The 17,051-nt window shown below is 39.5% G+C and overlaps 1 protein-coding gene across 1 annotated transcript in view; it reads right to left on the bottom strand.

Moving 5' to 3' along the window:
- BMX (BMX non-receptor tyrosine kinase) overlaps nucleotides 1-16,662 on the bottom strand; it is a 45,924-nt gene extending 29,262 nt beyond the window's left edge. The window contains exons 1-4 of the mRNA XM_025371830.1: nucleotides 16,592-16,662; nucleotides 5,665-5,811; nucleotides 4,723-4,827; nucleotides 2,634-2,715 (exon numbers count right to left, since the gene is read on the bottom strand). Coding sequence (XP_025227615.1) covers nucleotides 2,634-2,715; nucleotides 4,723-4,827; nucleotides 5,665-5,802 — 325 coding nt within the window. The 5' untranslated portion in view covers nucleotides 5,803-5,811; nucleotides 16,592-16,662. The remainder of the gene's footprint in view (nucleotides 1-2,633; nucleotides 2,716-4,722; nucleotides 4,828-5,664; nucleotides 5,812-16,591) is intronic.
- Nucleotides 16,663-17,051: the final 389 nt, after the last annotated feature.

The following is a 17,051-nucleotide window of genomic DNA, read 5'->3' as shown; positions in this document are numbered from 1 at the left end:
GCTCCTGGCCTCCGCGTGTTGGGATTCCTATTATTTCCTTACTACATGGATTTGGTTTCCTGGGTAACTAATTCTTTTTCCAACCAAATCCAAAAGTCAACATTGCAACAATCTCACCACCTAATAATGACAATAAGAGGAACTCATATATTCATATATCTATAGGACTTTACATTTACATATTTTCCTTTACACATGTCCTCTAATTTAATCGATTCAAGAGCCTGAGGGGTAGCTATTGTTATTATACCTCTCACACAGTTAGGTAAACTGAAGTGCAGAAAGGTAGTACAATTGCTCAAGTTCACAAGCTTAATAAATAGCAGACCTGAGACTCAGCCTCAGGCTTTTTCTACTACATCACGATGTACAGGTGCCAACTCCTCTGCAAAACCCCCTTCTGTTTTAATTTTTGGAAGGAAGGGCACATTTTTTCCACATCTGGTTAGTTGAATTCAGAACCATGATAGTTGACACACACTCCACACTCCTATGTTACCACTGAATCAGCCCCAACCTTCCAAGTGTAGGTTAACATCTGGAAAATTCTGTCTTAAATGTCTACCTCAGTTTATAATGCTTGAGCCAAATAATAGACACAAAAGTCAGGAGGAGTCATTATAGTACAATGAAACTTTGTAGGGGAGAATATTTGAGCAGGAGAACCTCTTTGTTTTCCTGCAGCAGGTTGGTTGGCCAACTTGAGAGCAAATCCCATGCACCTTCTTTCTCACTATCTTCCAGCACAGAGACTGGAAAAAAAAGATACTGTCTCTAGCCTCCACATCAATGGCCATCAGATATAGTTCTGGATAATGTGACATAAGCACATAAGTTTGCAGGGAGGCTTCTGGGAAGATTTGGAATCTCTCCAGCAGCCTCTAAGGATAACAGAGCAGAAAGCTAGGAGGAGCCTGCATACCTACTGACTTCACTGAGTTGCTGCACTAGCCCTTGACTGACTGCCTACCTTTGCATTTGTTACTGTGGGAGAAGAACAAAAGTGGATTTGCTTCAGCAACTGTTTGATGTCTTTTTACCTGCAGCCCAAAGCATCACTAACTGATACAAACTACTTATTGTGCATAGAGACAAATCACTTATTGTGCATATGGCAGCTGTAGTGATGGGGACTCTCTGCAGTTTTATGAGGGGCTAGGAGATGTGTTTTTGCTTCTTTCTCTGCTCTTCCTTTACATTTCATATGTCTTCACATGAGCTGCTCAGGCACATGAGATCTAGCAGGGCATGACCAAGAGCTGCACATAGGACATAGCACCTACCGCTCAGGAAATTCCACCAAAGGAGACTAAATGGGAAGCAGAATCTTAGGGCTCCTCCTAGAAGCCCTAGTGTAACCACAGTGACTCATGTTTGTGCATAAGATATTTTAATATATTTATGAGTGCCTCATTTGTGGCTCGTGACTGCTCTAGGAGAAAAGAAATGTGATCTCCTATTTTACAGGTCAAGAAACTTAAATCCAGAGATGTTAGATGATTTTATTAGGCGACACAGCAAAGCAGGACTTTGCTGCAGGTGTATCTAACTCTAGAGTGGTTGCCTTTCTCATTTCAATGAGCTGGTGGTGGGTAGAGGGAAGCTTCTGTCCCCCAATAGACCACTTGCTACCTGCAGAATGGGTTGCTAAACGTTTTTATGCAAAGGAAAAATTAAGCCCCATGTGTGAAAAGGGTATATTTGCATCAAAGTGGAGTAACTGCGTGTAATTTGAGGTGTACCGAGCAAGAATCATCATCTAAAACATAAATAAAATAAAATAAAATAAAATAAAATCTTCCTCCATCTAGGAGCATAATACCTGAAATTTCACAACAAACGGAACAATTCATTTGAGTTAAATATTGTTTTCACACCATTACCCATCTTTAAAATACCACAGAGGGAAATACTATAGTGCCAAATCATTAACAATGATTCTCTCCCTTCTACCAAAAGTTGTTACCAGGGCGGCCTAAACATCACTGAATAAAAGCGTCAGTAAATCTTCAGTTTTGCCTAGCATTTACAATGTATTGGTTAAAAAGTCAGGTTTAGGTAATTGAGTTCTGAGTCCCTCATTACTGTATCTATGACATTGGCCATGTTTTAAAAACTTCACTTGTCTGAAAAATGGAGAATAATATTACCTCTTTCCATAGAGTTGTTAAGAGCGTTACCTAAAAAAATGTTTTACAAGTATTTGAAAAGTAGCTGGCAAAAGGTAAATGCTCAGTATAAGTATTAGATGTAACTTTCTATAAACATCAAAAGTCTGGTACCTACAGGACTTGACATATCCCCATGATGACCTAGACTTTCCCCCTGGTAAAGGCAGGCATACTGAGTGGAGAGCAGGTGGCCTGGCTTCCCCTAAGCTGCTGGGAAGGCACAATACTGGCTCTGTGCGGGACAGAGTATCCGATCCACAGGCTTCCTTATGTAACAATGCGAATGCAAAAATGAGGATGAGTCTGACACATTCCCTGGTATTAGTAGGAAAATCAGTAGATTGTCTCTTGGCATTGAGTCTTTTTACTGCCATATCTTTCCTCCACCAAGCCTCAAAAAACGACTCTCTTTTATGACATTTTTTTGACCTTTCTCTTTCAACATTTCTTTTTTTGAATTACCTTTTTGTAATGCTTTCAACCACTGACTTCGGCTCTCTTCATTTGATGCATAGACATAGAGAAGCCCATCTTTATAGACAATCTGGAAAGGAAAATATTTGGTGTGTTTATATATAATTGCACTTAATTCACTTTGGTGCACCTGCAAATTTTTTGTCATCCAAAAGAAACCTTGAGTTTGCTTATATAGTATACATCAGCTCTGGAATTAGATGGGAAAAAAATCTGCTTAAAAAAATCCTCCAGCTATCAGTTTGTTTTATCCCAGACACTCCTATACTTTGGAAAATTACAGCGATGATGCACCCAATAGTAGTAGTGAACACTGAGTTCTCATCACGGATGCCCCGGACTAGGGACATTAATATGTTAGACATTACACGTGTCTTAGGATTGTTCTGGTCCATTTGCCTACCCAGTGCATGATTTCCTTACAGCCCACTGGAAAATGTTTAACTGCTCTATCTTTAAAAATACCTTCAAGGATGGAATGTTCTTTACTATGTCATCTCTGCCAATATGCATATATTCTGATCATTATACAGTTCACACTTACTTTGAGTAAAAATATGTCTCCCTGTTACTTCCATCTGTTTAATCATGTGGCACCCCAGGAATCCCCAGAATATATTTCTATTTCTTAAGACAAATGTTTGAACATTTGAAGGTTACAATATCTTCTCCAGATCTTTCTCTAGTTTATTCAACTCTGGTTGGTAAATATACACATTTGTTAAACACTTACTAGTTGCTGGGCTCTTTCCTAGCTACTTCAGTATTTTAATCTTTTTTCAACTCTATGAGAAATGGAAGTTGAGTATGTGTTTATGGTTGCACAAGTATAAGTGGTGGGACTAGGAACTCTGTGGGGGCTCCAAAGCCTGTGATCTTTTGAGCACCCTGTGCCTCTGTGAGGTGAGTTTGCAGCATCTTCCATGAGCATGACTTCCCCTGGTTTCCCCCCATTGGGTAATTTTTTCGTGAAAAAAATGCTTATGTAGAGATGAGTTCTCACTATGTTGCCCAGGCTGGTCTTGAACTCCCAGCCTCAAGTGATCCTCCCTCTTTGGCCTCCCAAAGTGCTGGGATTACAGTCATGAGCCACTGTGCCTGGCCTGGTAATATTTTTTCCAAATGGGAAGTATGGGTTGTTAATCAACTGGATTATTGTATTTCATTTTTAGCCACAGGTTCCTAATACTAGCACAGGGTAGTCAGGCCATCTGAAAGACAATCCATCTACCTTTAGATCAGAAATGTAACTTTTTATGATATAAGAAAAGTTGGGCATGACTTAGATTAGGCCACTTCCAAAAGGTACTGTCAGCATACACTCCATACCATACCATTGTTTAAAATACTTCAGGATAAAATGAAAACTCCTTAGCATGGTCACCTCTCCAGGCTCATCTCTTTTACTGTCGCATGGACTTTTCTATTCATAGGGACTACTTAGTGCTCTCTAAACATGTCATACTATTTCACTCATCAGTGCCTTGACACCTTGACACCTGCTGCTTCTTTTGTCCCACTGTCCTTCTCATATTTGCTGGGCTGAATTTTACTTGTCCTTCCCAACTTGAGTGTCACCTCCAATAGAATATCTCTCTAGCCTCTTGGAGTGAGGAACGAAGCTTCCACATCCTGGGACTCCATGGATGCGTTCTGCTGACCTCCACCTGAACACGCACCCTCACTGCTTTGTAGTGGTCTGTGTATTAGTTTATTTTGCCACTTCCCTGTCAGTGCCTTGGGGTAGGGGCAGTGTTTCGTTCCCCATAGTATGCCTACTACTGTGTACCACATCAGAGATACTCAGCAATGTGTGTTAAAAGTGATAATCAGACCTGAGGCAGGTCAGGTCACTGCAACTTACACTCCTGCCTTGCTTCCCTTCCCTCCAGAGAAGGCAGACTGTGGACAGAATTTTAGCAAAATGCCCAACTCCCATGTGGGAATATTCCAAGCCTTGTTATTGTCTGAATAGATTATTTTGAAATATCCTTATTTTTCCTGGATATATTGAGTTTACAATAGAAAAATTAAAGGAAGAAGTATCCACCCAATGTAATGTTGTTCTTCCCTTTACCTGAAATGGGTACTGTCTCTCCACAGGCGTCTGCTCCTCGAGATTTACTTTCTCCACACATCTGATTTTCTTAATTTCGATGGATCCTTTTCTGCTGCCCCTTTTCTGAATTAAAAAACAAAATGTAAGATACCTCATGCAATACATCATGGTGCACAAGGAAAGGCATAAAGCTCAAGTCATGCTTGAGAGGGAGATTGGGGTAGCGGGTGGGCAATGGAGAGTCACTTCCCATTATCCCGTAATAGTCAAAATCCAATGACAACAGAATCTATTCCTTGAATCTGGACACAAACACATACATTCCAGTGGTTAATAATCTTGTTTGATTATCTTGAAATGTGTTTCAAATCACCTACCATGTGGTTAATATACTCAGGAAAATCAAGATTTAACTTCTGCAAAGCATCTTCATTTTGGTTCAATCTTATGACAGTATTTCAGTATTTTTACTATAGTAGAATTCTCAACTGTACAGGAATAGTCTTATTTCTAGCATTGTTTTAAGGCACTATTGCCATTTAAGGCTGGGTAATTATTTGTTGTGAGGACTGCCCTGTGCACTGCAGGATGGTTAGCTGCATTCTTGGCCTCTACTCGCTAGATGCCTTTAACACTTACTGTTCCTATCCCCCAGCTGGAACAACCCAAAATATCTCCAGTCTTTTCCCAATGTCACCTGGGGAGCAAAAATGCCCTCAGTTGAGAACCACTGTTCTAAAGTTATAATTTGCCTTAGTAAAGTTAACTAATGTTTTAAAATCCTTTATCTTGAATTCATTATACTTTCATTAAGAAAAGGTCATGTGATAAGTGGATAGAAGTGGCTCTTCACTGTGTACGCTAAGAAACCTGATATTCTTTCGTTATGATCAAGTACGTTGTGGAGACTTAGGAAAAGTAATAAATAGTATAAAAACAATGGAACACATGATGTCTCACCATTTTGTCATATTCATAGTAGGAAAGGTTTGTTTTGGTCAAAACAAAAAGCCGTTCTTTGTAATTATTTGGTGACATTTTCTTCTTTTGCTGTGACCTTTTGAGAAGAAGTTCTTCTAGAATAGATTTTGTATCCATATTATCATCCTAAACAAAATAAATAATTAAAATGAGTATTTGCAGCATCTAGGTAAGTTCTCTTTAACCTTCATATCTTTTCCTCAACTATTTCCTATTAAGGGATAATACAAATGCTAATTTTAAAAAAATGAGACTGACTTAGGATTATAGAATAAATTACACAATAGCTACAGTTTTTCTGCTGCCTTTGCTTCGGATTTTATAAATATGCTGATTTTTAAAAAACACTTTATACATTTGACTCCTCCCACTGTGGATAATAAATTCATCATCTTTGCCTCATTCTCCAGACCACCTTATCAAAATGCTCCTTACTCTTTAAACATTCTATAAGTGTTGGTTGAATCGAATTGGATATAATAAAACTTTAAAAAATTTAACTCCAGACAGCTCACAATTTATGAAGTAATGGCCAGTAATTTGACCAAATTACCCAAACCACTATAAGACACTGACATTATTGTAAATAACACCTGCAGCCCCTGATCATGACCAGATATTTAACATAAATTACACAGGTATAATTTTCAATATCTATGAGAATTTAAAATCAAAGTGAATGCCTAAGATAAGATAAAATGAGGAAAATGTATGAGGGCACAATAACAGATGCTATCAAAAGAGATTTAAAAGAACTGAAAAAATGAGTACATTTACAAAGTAAAAAGACCCTTCCTTTTTATTCCAAAATCATGTAAAACATTAAAACTTAAGCTATTTCTGAAAAATAAATGCATTCATTTTCTACTTCTACTAAGACAGTTACTTCATCCCTCAGTCTGATATCAGGTCTGATCATGAAAAGTAACAATGTTGAGCAGTAGACCAGACAGACAAACTTCCTTATGTTCTTCTTTGCTTTGCGAAATTGCATCGTTATTTGAATTCACATGCCCAATAGTTAAGATCTTTCTTTACTGATAATCTGAAGGCTTTACTCACCTTAGACTCGCTAGAGCCGAAGTATACGTGTGGTCCTTACCTTTAACTCTCAAGCTCTAAGCAGAAAGTTACTGCTTTGAGGCACCATCACTCATATTCCCTCTGGCTATGCCAGGGTCATGCATTCAAAAGAAGATATTTGCATTCCACTTATCAGTCTTGATCAGGAAGCACCCACACAGGCATTGCTCTGTCTGCATGGAGGCGGGTGCCAAGTGAACCCATCCAATCACTAGAGGGCACTTCTCACTGGCCTGGGAGTATGATGGACCCACTATGGCAGAGAGTGAAATGAAAGGGAGACTAAGAAGTACAGCCTGGCATTGAATAAACCATGGTTGACTCCAGCCTGCTTTCCTCCTAACATAGACCACACAACTCTCAAAGTGGAATTAAGAAAACCAGCTTTTATTATTTACTACATAGAACAAAAGATTATTTATTAATTCCTAAACTGTCCTCCAAGGGCATTATTTGATTTTTAGACAGAAGTAGTGGAAACCTTATCCATTCAATATAATAAAGTCTTGGTTACTTTTTGCTTGGGATATTGTTTTAGCTATTTAAAAAGGATAATTCTTTCACAAAAGTAGAATGGGTTTCTTCTGAGTACAATGGGTGCTATTTGCAATGGTCACTGGTTTCTTTGTCCAGTGATCAAAGACAGGGCAGAGATCAGGGTATAGTAGAGCCTATGGAGGTAGGTAGCATGCCTTCCTTTTATCTCTGCTTCCATTGTGAACTCTACATATCCACCTGCCCCGATAAGCTTATTTTCTACACCCAAAGTCTGTGGCCAGAAGAGAATTTGCTCAGAGACTTATAGAAACCATGAGGGTCTACTTTTTTTGAGTGAAAGCCTCCTTTGGGGAGGCAATATCACACTGCACATAGTCGTAGGGTACTTTTGCCTTTTATATTTCTATATTTTACTAATGAGGCAGAAGGAGAAAGCTGTGAAAACTCTTGCCAATTTTTTATATCCACAGCTGAAATATCATTCCTCAAAGCAGAGTGCTAATTAAATGGATCTGATTAGTTGAATAGAAAATTTACTTTTTAATTTTTTTAGATGCTGAATCAATTTGTGACATTAACAACACTGTTTTAAAAATGTAAAAATCCCGAACAACCTGCTCCTGAATGACTACTGGGTACATAACGAAATGAAGGCAGAAATAAAGATGTTCTTTGAAACCAATGAGAACAAAGATACAACATACCAGAATCTCTGGGACACATTTAAAGCAGTGTGTAGAGGGAAATTTATAGCACTAAATGCCCACAAGAGAAAGCAGGAAAGATCTAAAATTGACACTCTAACATCGCAATTAAAAGAACTAGAGAAGCAAGAGCAAACACATTCGAAAGCTAGCAGAAGGCAAGAAATAACTAAGATCAGAGCAGAACTGAAGGAGATAGAGACACAAAAAACCCTCCAAAAAATCAATGAATCTAGGAGTTGGTTTTTTGAAAAGATCAACAAAATTGACAGACCGCTAGCAAGACTAATAAAGAAGAAAAGAGAGAAGAATCAAATCGACGCAATAAAAAATGATAAAGGGGATATCACCACCAACCCCACAGAAATACAAACTACCATCAGAGAATACTATAAACACCTCTACGCAAATAAACTGGAAAATCTAGAAGAAATGGATAATTTCCTGGACACTTACACTCTTCCAAGACTAAACCAGGAAGAAGTTGAATCCCTGAATAGACCAATAGCAGGCTCTGAAATTGAGGCAATAATTAATAGCCTACCAACCAAAAAAAGTCCAGGACCAGATGGATTCACAGCTGAATTCTACCAGAGGTACAAGGAGGAGTTGGTACCATTCCTTCTGAAACTATTCCAATCAATAGAAAAAGAGGGAATCCTCCCTAACTCATTTTATGAGGCCAACATCATCCTGATACCAAAGCCTGGCAGAGACACAACAAAAAAAGAGAATTTTAGACCAATATCCCTGATGAACATCGATGCAAAAATCCTCAATAAAATACTAGCGAACCGGATTCAGCAGCACATCAAAAAGCTTATCCACCATGATCAAGTGGGCTTCATCCCTGGGATGCAAGGCTGGTTCAACATTCGCAAATCAATAAACATAATCCAGCATATAAACAGAACAAAAGACAAGAACCACATGATTATCTCAATAGATGCAGAAAAGGCTTTTGACAAAATTCAACAGCCCTTCATGCTAAAAACGCTCAATAAATTCGGTATTGATGGAACGTACCTCAAAATAATAAGAGCCATTTATGACAAACCCACAGCCAATATCATACTGAATAGGCAAAAACTGGAAAAATTCCCTTTGAAAACTGGCACAAGACAGGGATGCCCTCTCTCACCACTCCTATTCAACATAGTGTTGGAAGTTCTGGCTAGGGCAATCAGGCAAGAGAAAGAAATCAAGGGTATTCAGTTAGGAAAAGAAGAAGTCAAATTGTCCCTCTTTGCAGATGACATGATTGTATATTTAGAAAACCCCATTGTCTCAGCCCAAAATCTCCTTAAGCTGATAAGCAACTTCAGCAAAGTCTCAGGATACAAAATTAATGTGCAAAACTCACAAGCATTCTTATACACCAGTAACAGACAAACACAGAGCCAAATCATGAATGAACTTCCATTCACAATTGCTTCAAAGAGAATAAAATACCTAGGAATCCAACTTACAAGGGATGTAAAGGACCTCTTCAAGGAGAACTACAAACCACTGCTCAGTGAAATAAAAGAGGACACAAACAAATGGAAGAACATACCATGCTCATGGATAGGAAGAATTAATATCGTGAAAATGCCCATACTGCCCAAGGTAATTTATAGATTCAATGCCATCCCCATCAAGCTGCCAATGAGTTTCTTCACAGAATTGGAAAAAACTGCTTTAAAGTTCATATGGAACCAAAAAAGAGCCCACATCTCCAAGACAATCCTAAGTCAAAAGAACAAAGCTGGAGGCATCACGCTACCTGACTTCAAACTATACTACAAGGCTACAGTAACCAAAACAGCATGGTACTGGTACCAAAACAGAGATATAGACCAATGGAACAGAACAGAGTCCTCAGAAATAATACCACACATCTACAGCCATCTGATCTTTGACAAACCTGAGAAAAACAAGAAATGGGGAAAGGATTCCCTATTTAATAAATGGTGCTGGGAAAATTGGCTAGCCATAAGTAGAAAGCTGAAACTGGATCCTTTCCTTACTCCTTATACAAAAATTAATTCAAGATGGATTAGAGACTTAAATGTTAGACCTAATACCATAAAAATCCTAGAGGAAAACCTAGGTAATACCATTCAGGACATAGGCATGGGCAAAGACTTCATGTCTAAAACACCAAAAGCAACGGCAGCAAAAGCCAAAATTGACAAATGGGATCTAATTAAACTAAAGAGCTTCTGCACAGCAAAAGAAACTACCATCAGAGTGAACAGGCAACCTACAGAATGGGAGAAAATTTTTGCAATCTACTCATCTGACAAAGGGCTAATATCCAGAACCTACAAAGAACTCAAACAAATTTACAAGAAAAAAACAAACAACCCCATCAAAAAGTGGGCAAAGGATATGAACAGACAGTTCTCAAAAGAAGACATTCATACAGCCAACAGACACATGAAAAATTGCTCATCATCACTGGCCATCAGAGAAATGCAAATCAAAACCACAATGAGATACCATCTCACACCAGTTAGAATGGCGATCATTAAAAAGTCAGGAAACAACAGGTGCTGGAGAGGATGTGGAGAAATAGGAACGCTTTTACACTGTTGGTGGGATTGTAAACTAGTTCAACCATTATGGAAAACAGTATGGCGATTCCTCAAGGATCTAGAACTAGATGTACCATATGACCCAGCCATCCCATTACTGGGTATATACCCAAAGGATTATAAATCATGCTGCTATAAAGACACATGCACACGTATGTTTATTGCGGCACTATTCAGAATAGCAAAGACTTGGAATCAACCCAAATGTCCATCAGTGACAGGTTGGATTAAGAAAATGTGGCACATACACACCATGGAATACTATGCAGCCATAAAAAAGGATGAGTTTGTGTCCTTTGTAGGGACATGGATGCAGCTGGAAACCATCATTCTTAGCAAACTATCACAAGAACAGAAAACCAAACACCGCATGTTCTCACTCATAGGTGGGAACTGAACAATGAGATCACTTGGACTCGGGAAGGGGAACATCACACACCGGGGCCTATCATGGGGAAGGGGGAGGGGGGAGGGATTGCACTGGGAGTTATACCTGATGTAAATGACGAGTTGATGGGTGCTGACGAGTTGATGGGTGCAGCACACCAACATGGCACAAGTATACATATGTAACAAACCTGCACATTATGCACATGTACCCTAGAACTTAAAGTATAATAATAATAAATAAATTTTTTTAAAAAATGTAAAAATCCCAATGTCCAAGGAGCTATTCAGTCTTTCCCAGTACTACGTGCTGATATACATATTTTTCTGTCTATAGAACTTTCACACCTAGGCAGGGCACAATGTCTCATGCCTGTAATCCCAGCACATTGCACATTAGGAGGCTGAGGAGGGAGGATTGCTTGAGGTCAGGAGTTTGAGACCAGCCTGGGAAACATGGTGAGATCCTGTCCCTAGAAAATGTTTCTAACAAATTAGCAGACATGGTGGCATGCACCTGTAGTCCCAGCTACTAGGGAGGTTGAGGTGGGAGGATCACGCCAGTGCACTCCAGCCTGGGCGACAGAGTGAGACCATGTCTCCTAAAAAAAAAAAAAGAAAGAAAGAAAGAAAGAAAAAGAAAAAGAAAAGAAAAAGAAAACTTTTACGTGCATGACACTAAAGGTGAGAATTTTTGGAATTTTATATAAAAAATTAATAAGATGAGTCATAGAGACCACTGACAATTCACAAAGTTGCCACTATATAGTGAAAGGAAGAACATTGAGTAAAAAGGAAGGTATTGAGCCCTCAAGCAGCTTCTCCAGTAAACCTCCAGGGCTTTACAAGCGTTGTTACATCTGATGAAATATAACTTGTGAAATTTCAACATAATTATTCATTTCAAAATCCTGCCCTTTATACATTTTTTTGCTTTCACTTTAAGATTCATATGCAATATATGTTTATCCTATAAAGCCAAGAGCTACAGACAGGGAAAAGAAAAACACAGCACATCTCTAGATGTTTTTCTTTTCAAATATTTATGTGCATATGCTTATTTTCTCAAAGATGGGTTCACATACTGTGCACTTGAGTCTGTAATATGTTGTTCTCGCGTAACAAACACCTGAAGCTACAGATTTTTGAGGTACCCATCCAAGAGGAACAGTCCTTCAAAGCTCCACTCCCTAAGCTGGGCTACTGAGGCTTCCTAACAATCTTGAAGGACCCCGTCTTGATGACTCAAGCTTTTTTTCATTTCCGGATCAGTTTCTTCTAAGATAAAACATGTGGTTTCTACTTAGGCTTGGACTTGCCTTTCTCCTTCTATTTATTTCTGTCCCTTCCTTATACTTCTTCTTTCTCCTCTACATGGCCTAAATTCTAATTTGAAAACATTTCTATGGTCTCTCTTGATATAGAAGGATAGTTGGATAGTTGCTGATGATTAATTTTTAGAAATGCAATATCTTCCCCCCCCTCATATTTTGACAATAAATAAACAGGGCTCACTGTTAAGTCAAATGCCTGTCCAACAACTAGCAAACCCTGCTCTTCTTATGCTTATTTAAGGAAAATTCAGTTGGGAAGGTGAAACAAAAAACCTTTTATAGTAAAATGAGATCCTAAACCCAGTCAGTATTAAAAAGAAATCTATTTCCATAGAGGAGCTAGTGGGATTTGGGTGGACTCTCATATTACCACCCACATAGAATAAATAGACCTATCAATTTGCTTACCAAATAGCCCAGGCTGCCTATTTTCATAAACAGATGAAACTAGGAAGCGATTACGGCACAGAGGAGACACAAAAACCTGGCAGAAATCAATATAGTATTTCCTATAAGGAAGCCAGCAGCCATTAGATAACCTCTTACATACATAAAAGGTGTGTGTTAAATTAACATGACTTGTAATCACTATAGTTTTTTAGGATTTATAAGGAAACGATGTCATGAGAGTAAGAAGTTCAAGTCGGCAGTTCTATTTGACACGCTTGATTTTGAACCCACAGTGTGTCCAACATTGAACGACTGGTTCCAGAAATAAAGATCAGCTGTCCGTGGCCCTGAGTGATGATGAACAAGTTTGAGAGATAGGCTGCATAACTAATTAATATGCAAGATTGCTGTGGGGTGGCAAACTTGGAAGGCATGGAGGAGGTTACAGAATTGTCATTTGTAAACCGTGTCACCCTGGCCAAACTCCTCCCTTGCACTAACCTTCAGTTTTCTGATCTGTAAAATGAGATAGGTAACGACTCTCTGACTTTAAGGGAGTTAAATGAGAAACCTTGTGTGAAAGTATTTGGCACATTGTGGGTACCAACTATGTTTTAAAAAAGAAAAATGGGGAAAAACATGTAGGTGCTAGAGTAGAGTCCATTCACTTTGCTATGAAAGGTCCAAGGAAGACAAAGCTGTTTTTTTTTTTTCTTAAGATAACCAAGTAAGGTATTTTAGAAGGGAGCACATTGAAATTAGACTTTGAAGGACGAGAGTGATTTTGTGATAATGATCCTAGCCACTGCTTAAGGAGGGCTCACTATGTGCCAGGCTGTTTAGAGTTTACTGGTCACAACTCCTCCATGGGGTAGGTCATGACACCTCCACCTTATGGGGTAGGCCAGAACACACACACTCTATGGGATATTTTGGGATACTCCCAGCCCATGGGGTAGGTTGTGACACAGTCACCTTATAGAGTAAGTTGTAACATCATTCCCTGCTTATAGCTTACGGAGCTGCAATAGGTAAATAAATTGCCCAGCTCACACTGCTAGTGGGTGGAGCTGGATTTGAATCCTGGCAGTCTAACTCCACAGCCCATATTCGTGACCATGATTCTAATGCTAGAGAAGGACATGCCTGCTGTGCGACCCTCCTAAACCAGAGACTGCTCTAACCTAAATAAAGGAAGGCGGTCATAGGATGTCAAACCTTATAGGAAACTTAGAAGTCATTTTACAGATGTAACACTGAGCCCCAGCAGCCTAAGTGACTTAGCCAGTACCATTAACAAGTGATCTAAGAGGCATGGCCCTGGGAGCCAGCTTCAGGTGTCATACCTGTACAACGTCCACTCCGCCGATGGCAGTAAACAGAGTAGGAGATATCTATGTGTTCAGCCAAACATACTACTGCTTTGCTAAGGGACATAGTTTGGTGAAACTACCCATGAATTTGAGTCTTAACAGACCTGTGCAAGAGACATTTTATTGGATATATCAGAACGATGTTACCTATAATCTTTCAATAGGAATCTCCTGCTGAAAGGCAGTGTTAAATAACAAAATTTAAAGCCACATTTTGAAAATAGGTAAGAACATACAACCTCAAAAGTTGGAATAAATTCTCAGTGGTACAGAAGGGGAGCAGGAGACAGGATACCAAGGGAGATAGGGTTATCTAGTTAAATGTCCATTGGATAGTTCCCTCAACCAGGAAGTGTATTCCCTCACTGGCTCAGCGTGGTGCCTTTAAAGATTTATCCTTTAAAATTCAGAGATAAGGATAGCAATTCCTTACCCTTTGACTTGGTTTAGTTATCCTCTCTTACTTTACATGCCATGTAGCTAAAGATTTTGGGAGGTGTCAAGATGTTAAAATAATACATGTGGTGGGAAGGCAGTAGAGCAGGAAGGGTGGGAAAGAAAGGGAAGATGCTCCAAGTGGGGCAGGATCTGGAAGGGAAACTGGAGGGCCCTGTGACAAACTTGATCTTCAAATATTTGCCCAAATGCCAGGCCTGCTTATCTTCCTGCTAAATAACTGAACAAAATGTGATGGTAAGTTTAAACAAGAACAAAATGTTTGACTGATAATCAAGTAAAGTGGTTCCAAAAGTCTTATGATGCTGGCCAAAGACAAATACTGGCTTCACAGAACCTGACAGATCCTTATTTCCCATGATGTTATTCAGGAGAGGGAAAGTTAAAGTTGATCTTGGCATGATATGGACAGAAATCTTTTAACATTGACAGTCAAATTCTCAGCGTCTTGGAGCATCACACCTTAATTGATCCAAAATGAGTGTATAAAAACCAGACACTTTGGGAAGATCATTTTCTCACAAAGAAGGCAAGAATCTTAATGCTAGTCCTTTTGGAGCTAAGTTTTGCTTTAGGTGTGAGATTAATCTTCAGTGTCCCATAGAGCTTTTCTAAGTCTTTTCCTCTTTTCACTACCCTCTTTCTTTCTGCTCCCTCTCCTCTGCCTAGGGCACTCTCTCTGGGCACCTTCCTTAGGAGAAAAGCAAAAAGCAATAAATCCATGAGCTAGCATCTCATGCTGAATTAAACATGTTACACTGCTTATGTGATGCAGGTTGGCGTGAGTGAAAGCACCGAGCTGGGTTCGAATCCCTGCTCTGTCTCTGTGCAACCTGTCATGTTACTTAACCCAGCTAAACCTCAGCTTTCCCATCTGTAAAGGCAGTGAAACAATAACCACTTCGAAAGGTTAAGAGTAGTCGAGAAGATGGCAGCCTAATGCCCAACACCCTAGTAGGTGTCCTAAAAACTTATATCCCTTCTCATTGCTCCATAGGCAAAGTTTTAAAAAAGACCATAGCAAAGTTAAAAAACTAAAGACAATGAAATGATAATGATCCTTAATGATAAAATTTTACTTCCCATCCCTCTGTCCCCAGCTCCTGTGGATAGGAGATAATGGGAGGCAGGAAGACCTCCTCATGTATTGTCATGTCAACACCAGTCCATAGCAGGTTTGTAGCAGACTTTCCAGCTTGAGACAAGTTACCATAAAATGAGGTTGAACCAGCCCCTTATTGACTGTGTATCTGTGCCACATATGTCCTACAAATAAATACTTGGATGTGACTCAAAGTGTGGTCCGTGCACTTGCATCATCCGGGCGTTCATTAGACATGCAGACTCTCATTTCCCACCTGAGACCTCGCACAGCCAAATCTTCATTTTAGCAAGATCTCCAGGCGATCCATGTGCACAGGAAAGTTTGAGAAGCACTTATATGAACCACAAAGTTGTACTCCTTTACAAATCCAATGAAATCATTGTGGCCCACAAAATCTTTTAAAATTATATGGATGTGAGTACAACTGTATGGTTCACCTCCCTCCCATCTGTCTATCTCCATCTAAAATACATAAAGCACTTGATTTAGGGAGACCTCAGGAACCTAAGAGCAAATATTTGTAGCTAAAGTAACATCATAAAAACACAGGTAAAGAAGGTACAAGGAACACTTCTATGTCTCTTTGTAAGCAGTTATGAGGCCAATATGAAAAGCTGTGGAAAGGCAATACCTAAAGAAGAGGATGGAGAAAATTAGCAGAGAATACAGCACAAAGTTAGATAGAACTGGTGGTGATATGTACACAACCTGATAGCTTCCCTAACTGAGATTTTGAGCAAGGAGTGAATTTTTACAGTGAAATTATAGCAGTTTCAGCTGTTGGCCTCCAAATTACCTGGTCCCATCTAAAGTCCCAGAGGAAGCCCTAGTAATTTCATATTCAAAATGTTGTACTATTTTTCTTAAAGTGAGCTTCCCAAAGTTTGTAACTTCAGGCCCCACAACACCGGGAACCAAACCTATTTTCCCCATAGTATATGACACTGAGTAGCCACCTGCCGCTTAAACGCACCATCTCGGCTTGTTCCGTGCTTGCCTGGGTCCGCCGTGGTGGTTGGTCTGCTCTTGCAGGAACACAGCCCCAGCTGTCCTGTTTCCAGAAGCAAATTGTTTCACATTTTCCTGGCTGTCGGGTCAGAAATGGCTACATTACTCAGTGCCCCCAACACATTTATTGTCCTACAGAGCCTTACACAATCCCACAGGAAACCACGCTCAACACTTAGCCAACACTTGTTGATCTGATTGAACGCAACAAAAACGGAGACAAAAGCATACTTCATAAAGGTTAAAATTTTGATAACTATAGCTCCCGCTTTTCCCAGGCAGCTCTTGGGTACATGTGATAACCCTGCCTTTGTTTGTAGAGCTCTGTGCTGGAAAGGACAAGAAAATATCTCGGCAAAACCCGACTGCTGACGCTGACTTCTCTCACACGAGCCAGGAAACCATTAGGTAATGCCAAAGTGCACAGAGAATATGCAATGAAAACTTCA

Source organism: Theropithecus gelada, chromosome X, assembly GCF_003255815.1.
Source record: "Theropithecus gelada isolate Dixy chromosome X, Tgel_1.0, whole genome shotgun sequence".
NCBI lineage: Eukaryota > Metazoa > Chordata > Mammalia > Primates > Cercopithecidae > Theropithecus > Theropithecus gelada.
This window is presented reverse-complemented; position numbering and strand designations above follow the sequence as displayed.